General features: G+C 36.5%; 1 protein-coding gene across 2 annotated transcripts in view; it reads left to right on the top strand.

Moving 5' to 3' along the window:
- Window positions 1-10601, top strand: part of Rnf145 (ring finger protein 145) — a 42664-nt gene that overhangs the window by 18905 nt on the left and 13158 nt on the right. For both annotated transcript variants that reach the window (XM_023713172.1, XM_023713173.1), the window contains exons 4-6: window positions 4449-4540; window positions 6729-6964; window positions 9835-10010. In XM_023713172.1, the coding sequence (XP_023568940.1) occupies window positions 4449-4540; window positions 6729-6964; window positions 9835-10010 (504 nt within the window). The remainder of the gene's footprint in view (window positions 1-4448; window positions 4541-6728; window positions 6965-9834; window positions 10011-10601) is intronic.

The following is a 10601-nucleotide window of genomic DNA, read 5'->3' as shown; positions in this document are numbered from 1 at the left end:
TATGGCTTTACTTTATATACCTCGTTTTTATACTTTTCTACTGGATGGTTAAGACCAACATAAAGCAAGACCTATATACCAAGAAATGTAACTTTTGTATCTGATAAGGTCAGCCAAGTACTCTGAGGATTTATCCTGTGCCCTGTACCGCACTTTGTAGATCCTTTGTCAGTGTCAGCCATGAGGATGAGTCTCGGACATTGCTTGACCAATTTGCTCTCTGTGAGAGCCTGGGAGAATGTTTTTTCTCTCCGTGTGACTCTCCCTAGGCACACTATACATCATCGGTCACATTCCTCTGTGGCTCCATAATCTTCTTGATCAGAAAATTTGGAGCACAACTGAGTTACATGTTGTTGTTAGTATTTAGAGTCGTTAGGAAATGACTTTTTCAGAGGGGTCTTACAGATGTGGCTGGCTTTGGGGCTTTGTGTCTGCTGCATGATTCTACCTCTTCTGTTTATTGGAGATGAGAAGTTGCTGCCTACTTGGCCCAGCCTATAGTTGTTTGGCACTGGCCTGAGTATTGTTCATGACCCTTAGGCTGTCCCAGTCTTGGTATACCAGGAAGAAGCAGGTTGGAGCCACTTTCCTCCTCCTTCTCTTCCTTCCTCACTTCGCTGTATTCTAGGGTCTGCACACCAGATCTTGGAGAAGATCTTTCTCTGCAGCTTACCACTCCTTCATCTTCTGGAAATTTAATACTTTGGAATTTACAAATGAAAAAACTGAAGTGGATAAATGGCTGTGGATAATCAAGATGCTATCTTGAATCCAGGGTTTTCTTATTAGTTTACTTCTCTTAGAGATGCAGTGTCATCAATGGAAGGAAAATTAATGAGTGTTTTACTTTTCAGTAATATTTTATCTCATTAAGTTACTTGTTTGAAAGTTGGGAGTTTGTTTTGGTATTAAATGAATGGATTTCAGGATCTGGCATATTTTAGTGTTCTTCCTCAGTATAATTTACACTGTATGATACTTTCTCATGAATGCTACCCTTGAGTTATTCATGACATGTCATTTTTAATAAATATTTTTAACATGACACATGTTTATTGGTTCAGATTTCCTAAGGTAGTTTCAAAACCAACTGTCCTTTTAAAATAAAAGCTTTATTTAGCCAATCTGAATTTTATTAATAGCTAGTCTTTTTATTTTGGTAGGAATAAAATGGACCAACGTTTAATGAAAACTTGTATAATTCAAAGGAATTTGTTTCCAACCTGTAAGGATTTTGGACTTGCTTTTCTTTGTTGTGAAGGCCACCCTGGGTCTTTAACCACTATATGACAATAGTTCTAGCACTTGTGACAATTGAAAAATGTTCCTTGATATTGTCACATATTGTGTCTTGCAGAAAAAAATTATCTTTAGTTGAGAACTATTGCTACAAAAAAAACGATTGTTGTTGTTTTGGGGTTTTTTTTTTTTTTTGAGACAAGATCTCAGTATGTAGTGAAGGCTGGCCTCAAAGTCACTTTGTAGCCCAATCTAGCCTCAAACAGCAGTTCTTCTGCCTCAGCTTCCAGAGTTCTGGGATTAGTAAGCATGCTTCACCGTGCCCAGCCTTAATTTTATCAATTGTATACTGAGTTTTAAATATTGACAGTAGTGAAACTAATCTGTGTTTTCATGTTTTCTTCCTTTGAACATGGTCAAATCCAAGTATTAAATGTCTAGAGACCAGAAAGAAACTGGAAGGAGATGCCAAATAGTTTAAGTGAACCTTGACTAGATGAGTAATTAATTGCTAGGATGGTGTGGAGGGTACAGTAGTAGGTGTGTATGTACTTAAACACAAGTGTTTGAACGTGTTAGTTTCTGGGTTCTCTTATACAGAGTGGTACTTTTTCTTTGCTCATATTGTGAAAGACAACTTGGAGCAAACCCTACTTTGTTTTGTGTGAAAGATTAGATTTCTTTCGAATTAACATCTTTTTAGAGCTTAAATGGCGAGCATATACAGATTGTTCCTAGCTTGCCCAGTCAGGTTGCTTAAAAATTATGTCATAAAAGTCTTTCATCAGTTAGTTGAAATAGTGAGCTCTTTAGTTTTTTATTTTTATAACTTATACGCCTCTTTATAGCAAGAAAGTTTCTAATTGAGGCTTTTTTCATTACCTTACACTTTTCTTATGTCCCCAAACTTTTTTCCTTCCTTCCTTCCTTCCTCCCTCCCTCCCTCCCTCCCTTTTCTTTCCTTTCTTTCATTATATGAGTAACCCTGTCTGTTGGGAGGGTTTAAATCGCCATAAGTTTTCATTGCTCAGTGAAATGCCCTGAAGTTGCACATGCATTAGACATAGAAATCCTAATACCATTCATCATAATTTTACCTCTCTGCAGTTTAGCATGCATTCCTAGAATATTATTTTATTTATTTTTTAAAATTTATATATTTGGTACAGGGTCTTACTACGCAGCTCGGACTCATAGTGATCTTCCTGTTTTCAGCTTCCTCCGCACTGGGATTACTGGCGGATTACTGCCCCACCACGCCCTAACTCCGTCTCTTGCTCAGTGTGCCCCAGGGGTGGGATCTATGTGGCTTGCTGGATGGGGAATCAAACCTTGGTCCCTGCGCTTGCCAAAGCAGGTGCTGTAGTCTGCTGAGCTATCCTGCTGGCCCATACCTTTCTAATTGTGGTGAAATTCACATAATGTAAAATTAACTAGTTGAAAGTAGCATGTAGTACTACTAGCATATAAAACTTTCATTAATACTTTGCCTTTATCTAATTCCAAAACATTTTAATTACCCCCCAATAAAGCCCAATTTTAAGCTGTTACTTCTATTCCCCCGACCCTAACCCCTGGGAGCCTTGGCTCTGCTAAATTGTAGGTTTTGCTTGGTCCTTGTTTCTGCTGCACCTCATCTGCGAAGTGTATTCCAGGTCCACAAAGAATTGAGGTGTTTAGAGGCTTAGGTAGTATTGGGTCAGTTTTGTCTCTTTTAAATATGTATTTATTACTTTAATAGCATGTCAAAGACTTTGTAAGTATTAGTGTTTACATAAATACTTTAAACTTCATAATTTTATTAGTATTGTTTTAGAACTATAAAATATAATTACTTTGGTGGTTACCTATAACAATCACAATTTATGTGCTGTTTGCAAATACATCATTTGTGTTTCCTTACATTAAAACCAGGTTACTCACCCACAATATGATTGACATTGTAGACCAGATAACTCTTTGGGGAATTATCCCAGGTATTGTAGAACATATAATAACATCCTACTGGGTACTGGTAGCACCCTTCCCTCAGTCTGGCAACCAGAAATGTTACTAGACATTGCAAAAGGTCCCTTTGGGGTACACTTGCCCCTGGCTGATAGACATTCCTGAGAATCTGGCTTTTGTTGTATTAGAGATTATGGAAACATGTTAAAAGCAATCATTAGAAAGTGATAGATGAGAATTGCTGGATTCCCTGTAGAGCTTAGTTGGTCATCCCTACAGTGTTCCTGTTCTTTAAAAAAATAACTTTAGTTTTAAAATTAGAATTCTTGGCAGTACTTTGCTGCTTGATTATGTAAGGGTCATTCTTTGTTTGCTATGCTTTGCTGAAGGAATTCAACTTGATTGCCTAACAGGAAATAATTTCATAGAAAAAGTAAATACACAATTTGAGTTAGTTCAGAAATACTTGAAACATAATGATTTTAAAATGCAATGAATAAAGCATTCAATTTGAAGAGGATTTTTTAAAACACGAATTTCAAACAGATCTTTAAAGCAAGTATCTTCCAGTAATATCACTTACTTATAATAAAAATTTCTTTGTGTGACTCCTGTGTATATTTTCTCAATATAAAAGGCACTTACTACTTAAAAGTTTCTATTTTTCATTATTCACTTTTTAAGGTATTCCTTAAAAAGAAATACTTTGTGTACTTAATATGTATTTGAAAATAAATACTTAAGCTATTTGAATATTGTAATGCTCATTATAGATTACCTGTAGATTTGAAAGCAATAACATTTAAGGATTATTATGTTATGGACCGGCTTTCTCATTAGATTTTAGTTTTGTCTGTATCTAGTAAAATATAACTAAGAAAGAACTTTGGGGATGATACATATTTAGGCAAGCTAAAGGAGAGAAAAGTTTAATGTATATTTTCAGGTAATTCATAGGTTTGAGAAATGAGGTCTTAACTAGCTTTTTTTCTAAGTGTAAAATAATAAGAACATGGAAAGAATGAAAATCTCACAAAGTGGAGCTGAGGCAGCCTTCATTGTGTTGCAATATTCAGTTTCAATGAATTATGTGTGTTTCCAGTATATGGAAGACAGAGATGAAGGCCGTATTTATATAGTTCTTCATAAATGTTTCCTTAGCTGTAGAAAGAAAAGCTACTAACATGTTTTATGAGAGTGATGTGGTTGAACTGCTGCTTTTTTCTATCCAATACATTCTTAGCATTTTTCTTCTTTAGAGACTACGTTAGGAGTGAACTGGAGTCTGCCTATGAAGGACCAATGTATTTGGAGCCTCTTTCCATGAATCGGTTTACCACAGCCTTAATAGGTATGTATTGTTAACGAATTAAAAGTATGGGTTGGGAACAGCCATTCTTTATACTTTATAAAAAATTGGGACATACTCACTTAAAGAAAATGCATAATTATTACAACATCTTTTTCCAAATACAACCATTATTTAATGTTATATTTTCTTAGTTGTTTTTCCTTGTGTGTAGGCATTTAGTGTATATATTTATAATTAAATTATACATAGCCCATAGTTACTGTTTTTTGAAGGATATTTTAAGTATTTGGGAAGATTTTTAAGCAGAGGTAATTCTTACTTTGAAATATTAAAACAATATGTATCTTAAATTTGATTATTGGTTTTAAAAGTCATCATCCTTATGTCAGAAAAATTGCCAAAACATCAAGAACTAGAAATGTTTCAGAAATATTCAAATAGCAGAATGTTACCAACAGAAATACCACCTGAGGCTCATCTGGGGGAGGTACCCCTAGGTATGTCTTCGTAAATCTTTTGATTTGGACTGGCTGGCTTCTTCAGAGGAGACTCCTTCATGTGGCAGGCTGGTGGCAGCGCCTGCAAAGCTCAGCGATGAGCTTGGCCGCTGTGCTCTGGGCGCTGGTGAGCGCAGCTCCTGCGACGCAGCCTCCCTCCAGTTGGGCACCTCCTGCTGCCTTGCTCCAGAAGCCTCAGTCTGGCCCAAACTTGTGAGACATGGGGAGGAGTAGTGGCGGGCGGCCTGGCGCTTGCTCTCATCCTCCCAGATGTTGCTGAAGTACCTCTTTTGGTGGCCTCTTCTCTTGTTTTCTTTAGTTGTAATAGTTCTCTTTTCTGTACACTTGAGAATATTGCTCACATTCTTTAAATATTCTTTAAAGGCAAAAGTTAGTGCTTTGTTGGAGAAAATACCGTACATTTTATAATAGGTTGTTATATATGTTCAGCATGTGTAAATGGTTGCCAGTTTTGTATTTTTCTAACAGTTGCATGAACCGAACACAAGCAGAAATCCCCAAATTTGATTTTGCTTTTCATTGGCAAGGAGGAACAGGATTTGACTAAATGATTCTTTTTTTTTTTTTTTTAATTGGTACGAGGTCTCATTACGCAGCTTGTACTCATAGTGATCCTCCTGTTCTCAGCCTCCCAGTGCGGGGATTCCAAGCATACACCACCACATCTGGTCTTGGTGGCTTGTTCAGTGCACCAGGGGCTCAGCTAGGGCGGCATGTGGTGCCTGGGATTGAACCCGGTCCTTAAGCTTGCCTGAACAGGCGCTTAGTCTGGACTAAATGATTCTTAATCTGGAAGATAACATGTTTAAGAATCTCCAAGAAATTCCATACAGTAGTTATTGAAATGGAACAGAGTGGCTTTTGTCATCAGAGTAGATCATTAGAAAAGGAAGTTCCTATCTAATCTAAAGACAGTCTATGCAAGATTTTAGAGTACAAATATTTAAATATATATAATACATATGTATATATATATATTATGCATAGAACAAATCTGAAAACAGTAGTGTGAATAGTTACTATTGAGCACTTACCAGGTTTCTGGCACAGTGTTAAAGCTTTATACTTAATATTTCATTTAATGGATACAGTACGCATAGTGCTGTTTGGGTAGTGACACTGAAGATCTTTTCCTCTGTATTTCTAATTTTCTGTAGTTTGTATTCTCTGAGAAGAATTTGTTTAAACTTAACCATTTTAACTTTGATGAATAAGTTAGCATTTTACATGGTCTTATAGAAGAAAGATAGAAAACCACAAGAAAAGTAATCTTGTTGCACTGTGATCTTGGACAAGTACCTGGATCTCTTAGAACTGCTGCTTCTGCCTTCCCTGTCTAGAGCAGGTAACTGTTGAGTACCTTAGGAAAATGAGCTATATTTGAAGTGTTTACTCTTAACTGAATAACTCTAAAATTCATTTAGGCATTTAAAAAAAATGTTTCTTCATTTTATACATGCCATCAGAAAGATGGTGAAGACCAGTGGAGATTTGGGCTGCTTTTCAAATCAGCCCTAAAGAATTAGTTACTTGAAATTCACAGTAAATGTGTGAAACTATGGTCAGGTGAAATTTAAATTTGATTTAAAACACCTAAGAAATCTTAGACTTCTTTAGTAGCTGTTTGTTCATCCTTCTAAACAGTACTTTTGTTTTATTTTTGTGGTTACTCGGTGTTCAAAATTAATTCATTCCTGTCCTCCTTTTAGGTCAGTTGGTGGTGTGTACTTTATGCTCATGTGTCATGAAAACGAAGCAGATTTGGCTCTTCTCAGCTCACATGCTTCCTCTGCTAGCACGACTCTGCCTTGTTCCTCTGGAAACTATTGTTATCATCAACAAATTTGCTATGATTTTTACTGGATTGGAAGTTCTCTATTTTCTTGGGTCTAATCTTTTAGTACCTTACAACCTGGCTAAGTCTGCATATAGAGAGTTGGTTCAGGTAAGCCAGGTGTTCAACATTCCACATAAATATTATTATTTTTTTTTAATTTCACAGTCTTCGTTATGGCAACATTCTTTTTTATACTTTAAGAACAGCAGGTATTTTTAGCCCAATTAGGAACACCCACGATTCATTCTTACAAAGTTCTGCTGAGAACACTGCAGTACAGTGAACCGAGTCTCTGAGAGCAGGCTGCTGTTCACCAGCTTTGTAACCTCGCGATGCTCACTTCTCCCGCCGTGAGTGAAGTGAAGCTAATAATGACGTAGTACTTTTCTTCGTTGGGTTGCTGGGAGATTTAAATGAGTTCAGGGCCAGGTGGTTGATGTTCTATATGTGTTAGCTGTTGAAATGAAGACAAAAAGAAGGAAGTATGGAATACCTATGGGTCAAATCCTGATTGTTCTGTTGATAGTCTTCCTGTGACTACAGTTTCTTCCTGTTGTTAAATTTATTTAAACTGAAAAAGTAGCTGCAGGTTACATTATTAGGGATTTTACCGAAGAGCCTGAACTGACAGCATGACGTGCTTCTTGCAGCAGTTTTACTCCCTTTTTTTTTTACTCCCTTTTTTTTTTTTTTTTTTCCCCCGGAACCGGGGATTGAACTCAGGCCCTTTCACTTGCCAGGGAAGCGCTTATTCCACTGAGCCATCTCCCCAGCCCCTTTACTCCCATTTTTAGCATTTGTTCCAAGACAGATTCCTTCCAAATATGAGCAACAGATGTTTGGGAGATAAATGTTTGGATTTGGTTTGTTAAACTTCAGTGTGTAAACTAGGTCTTTGAGCCTGACATGAGTGTAAAAAGAGCATGTTAGCATGGTTATTCTCTTCTGCCTTTTCATGCCGTGTATTTGACCTTATGGCGTAGGAATCTCTCTGACTGACCAAACCGGTACTACTGAGAAGTGTTCTCTGTGGCCCAGGGACAGATCATCCAGAAGAAATTCCATAATTAAGCTCTGGGCCTTAGCCAGATTCTACCTTCTTTCTTCATCTTAATTATCACAGGCAGTTTCACCCAGTAGAAGATCTTTCAAAGAAGAGATCATTCCATGCCCTTAGTGCAGAAATATTTCATGACAGAAGTGCTGTTCATAATTATTTTCAGAGCAAGAATAACAACTTTAAGTTCCTTGTTGAACTTTATTTTGTGGATCTAGCTTTGTTTATAATATTTAATGAATCTTGAATATTAAATATTTAATTACCGTAAGGCAAAGTCTTCATTTTTAATGTTGTGTTTATTCCTTTGGTTGCCATATGATTCATGTATCACGAGGCATAGTTGTGGGAAATAAATTATAGGATGTAAGATTTGTTCCTTGGGAAGAATTAGATAAGCAAGAATTGTAAACTTGCAGGCTTTCTACTGGTTTATGCCTTGAATGGGAAATAGGAAACCTACTGTTTACCTCTCAGCAATCAGTTTGCCTTTAGTAGTAATAATATACTATAGCTAGTTAGCAAGTTATTTTAAATTTTTCTGTTTTGTTTTTTTGAGACAGAGTCTCACTGTGTAGACCAGCCTGACTTTGAACTCACTATGTCGTCCAGGCTGCTCTCAGATTCTCTCATTCTTCTGCTTCAGCTTTTTCAGTGTTGGGATTGTAGGCATGTACCACCATCTGTGGCTAAAAAACACATTTTCTAGTTGGGAAAATGAAAAAGCAGGCCTGAGAAAAAGCATTTATTTTATTGAGGAAAAAAATTTAAACTTAGACTAATCTGTAAATCAACATATTTGAACTTAATACTTATAAATCTTTTTATAGTTAATCAAAACATCCCGGTATCACATTGAGAAATTCAAGCAAGACCAGACAGCTGCTTTTAGGATTTTTAGACTGCCTGACAGAGTCCTACTGGGTGCCCAAGATCTGGCTCCTGGCTTAGTGACTCTAAAAACTTAATTGGAGTTATGATCTTAGATTGAATGAGATTCTGGGAATGAACTCTTGCTACTGTTTTATAAGAGATTATCTTATAAACTGGAAAACCAGTTGAGTTATTGAGTTATAATAGATATTTTTGAATATGTACCTTTTTCTTAAGTATTACTATGCTTAGCGAGCCAAATAAATTGAAAACTCTTGCTTGATAAATGTCCAGTAGGAGCATAAAGAATTGATTTGTCTAGAGGGAGAAGAATTGTCTTTACAGTAAATGTCTCCCCTGCACAGCCGGAACTGTGTCTTTTATTGAACCACCTCTTACTTAGGATTGCTCCTGAAGAAACCCTGAAAAATTCTTACTTTTACATTTCTCTCTTCCCAATCTCTTAATCAATATTGTATGATTCATGCTAATCTTTTTAAAAAAATTTTTTTTAACATTTATTTATTTATTGTGTGTGTGTGGGGGGGGTAGCCAGCTCAGCCCACCAGGGGGCGCAGCTGGCTGGCATGTGGTGCTGGGGGATCGAACCGTGGTCCCTGTGCTTTGCCAAGCTTGTTCCAAGTAGGTGCTTTAGACCACTGAGCCATCTCTCCAGCCCCGATTCATGCTAATCTTGATTATTTGGATTAGACATGAGTGTTTACCTCGCTGCTTCAAACTGTCCTTGAGATAATTTTGTTGTGAAAATGATCTTATTTTGACCTTATCCCTGAGCTCTTAGGGCAGTTAGCTATCACTATAGATGTGCCCCTATTGAATGTTAATAATAATGTAAAGGTCACTAATTTTTAAAAGCAGATTACTGTGTGTAGAACTAACTTTAAAAGAAATTTGCTGAAAGGATCTTGCAAATAAAGGAAAAGCCAGTTCTTGTTTTTAAAACATAAGGAGTTTAAACACTTAGAGTGTTTAAAAGTGCCCATTGAAGATGATACAAGATGTCTCCCTGTCTTGTTTTTTTCTCCAGGTGGTGGAGGTGTATGGCCTTCTAGCCTTGGGGATGTCCCTGTGGAATCAGCTGGTAGTACCCGTTCTGTTCATGGTTTTCTGGCTCGTCTTATTTGCTCTTCAGATTTACTCCTATTTTAGTACTCGAGATCAGCCAGCATCACGTGAGCGACTTCTGTTCCTTTTTCTCACAAGGTAATTAATGGGGGCCCATGACATTTAGATCTGTGACCGTAGGAAGAGTAAATTTTGATGGGAGTGTAATTATTTTGAAGATAACTTTTATAAATTGTATTGCACAACTTCATATTTAACTAAAAATTTCATTCAGTGAGTACCTTAGTCTGGCAGTATAAGAAAATACTTACAGAAAAATGCTGATTATATTTGGGTGCCCTAGAACCAGAGTAAAGCATATGACGTGTGGAAAAATACATAATGAAGTGTTAAAATCTGTTTTTGATTTTGAATTTCTGGATCAGAAAAGAAGGCTCTTTTATAAAAATAACTATTATTCAATCTATGTCACATTGTTAAACACTTTGACTCACATTTAATCCAGCAATCCTGAAAGATAACTCCTTTCATTGTCATATTATGTCTGAGCAAACATCCAAGAGGGACTCGTCCAAATGAGTGGGCCTGAGCCCTTCTAAGTAAAGACTGTGACTTTTCTATACATTTTACTATGTCCTTATTAAATAATTTTCTTCAGTACTGAGATATAAATAATTGGTAAAATGAATGTATCATAAAACTTCAGTGTTTTACCCAAAAAAAAAAAAA

The sequence above is a fragment of the Octodon degus genome, unplaced genomic scaffold, assembly GCF_000260255.1.
Source record: "Octodon degus isolate 3935 unplaced genomic scaffold, OctDeg1.0 scaffold00029, whole genome shotgun sequence".
NCBI lineage: Eukaryota > Metazoa > Chordata > Mammalia > Rodentia > Octodontidae > Octodon > Octodon degus.
Note: the sequence above shows the minus strand (reverse complement) of the source record. Positions and strands in the feature narration are given on the sequence as shown.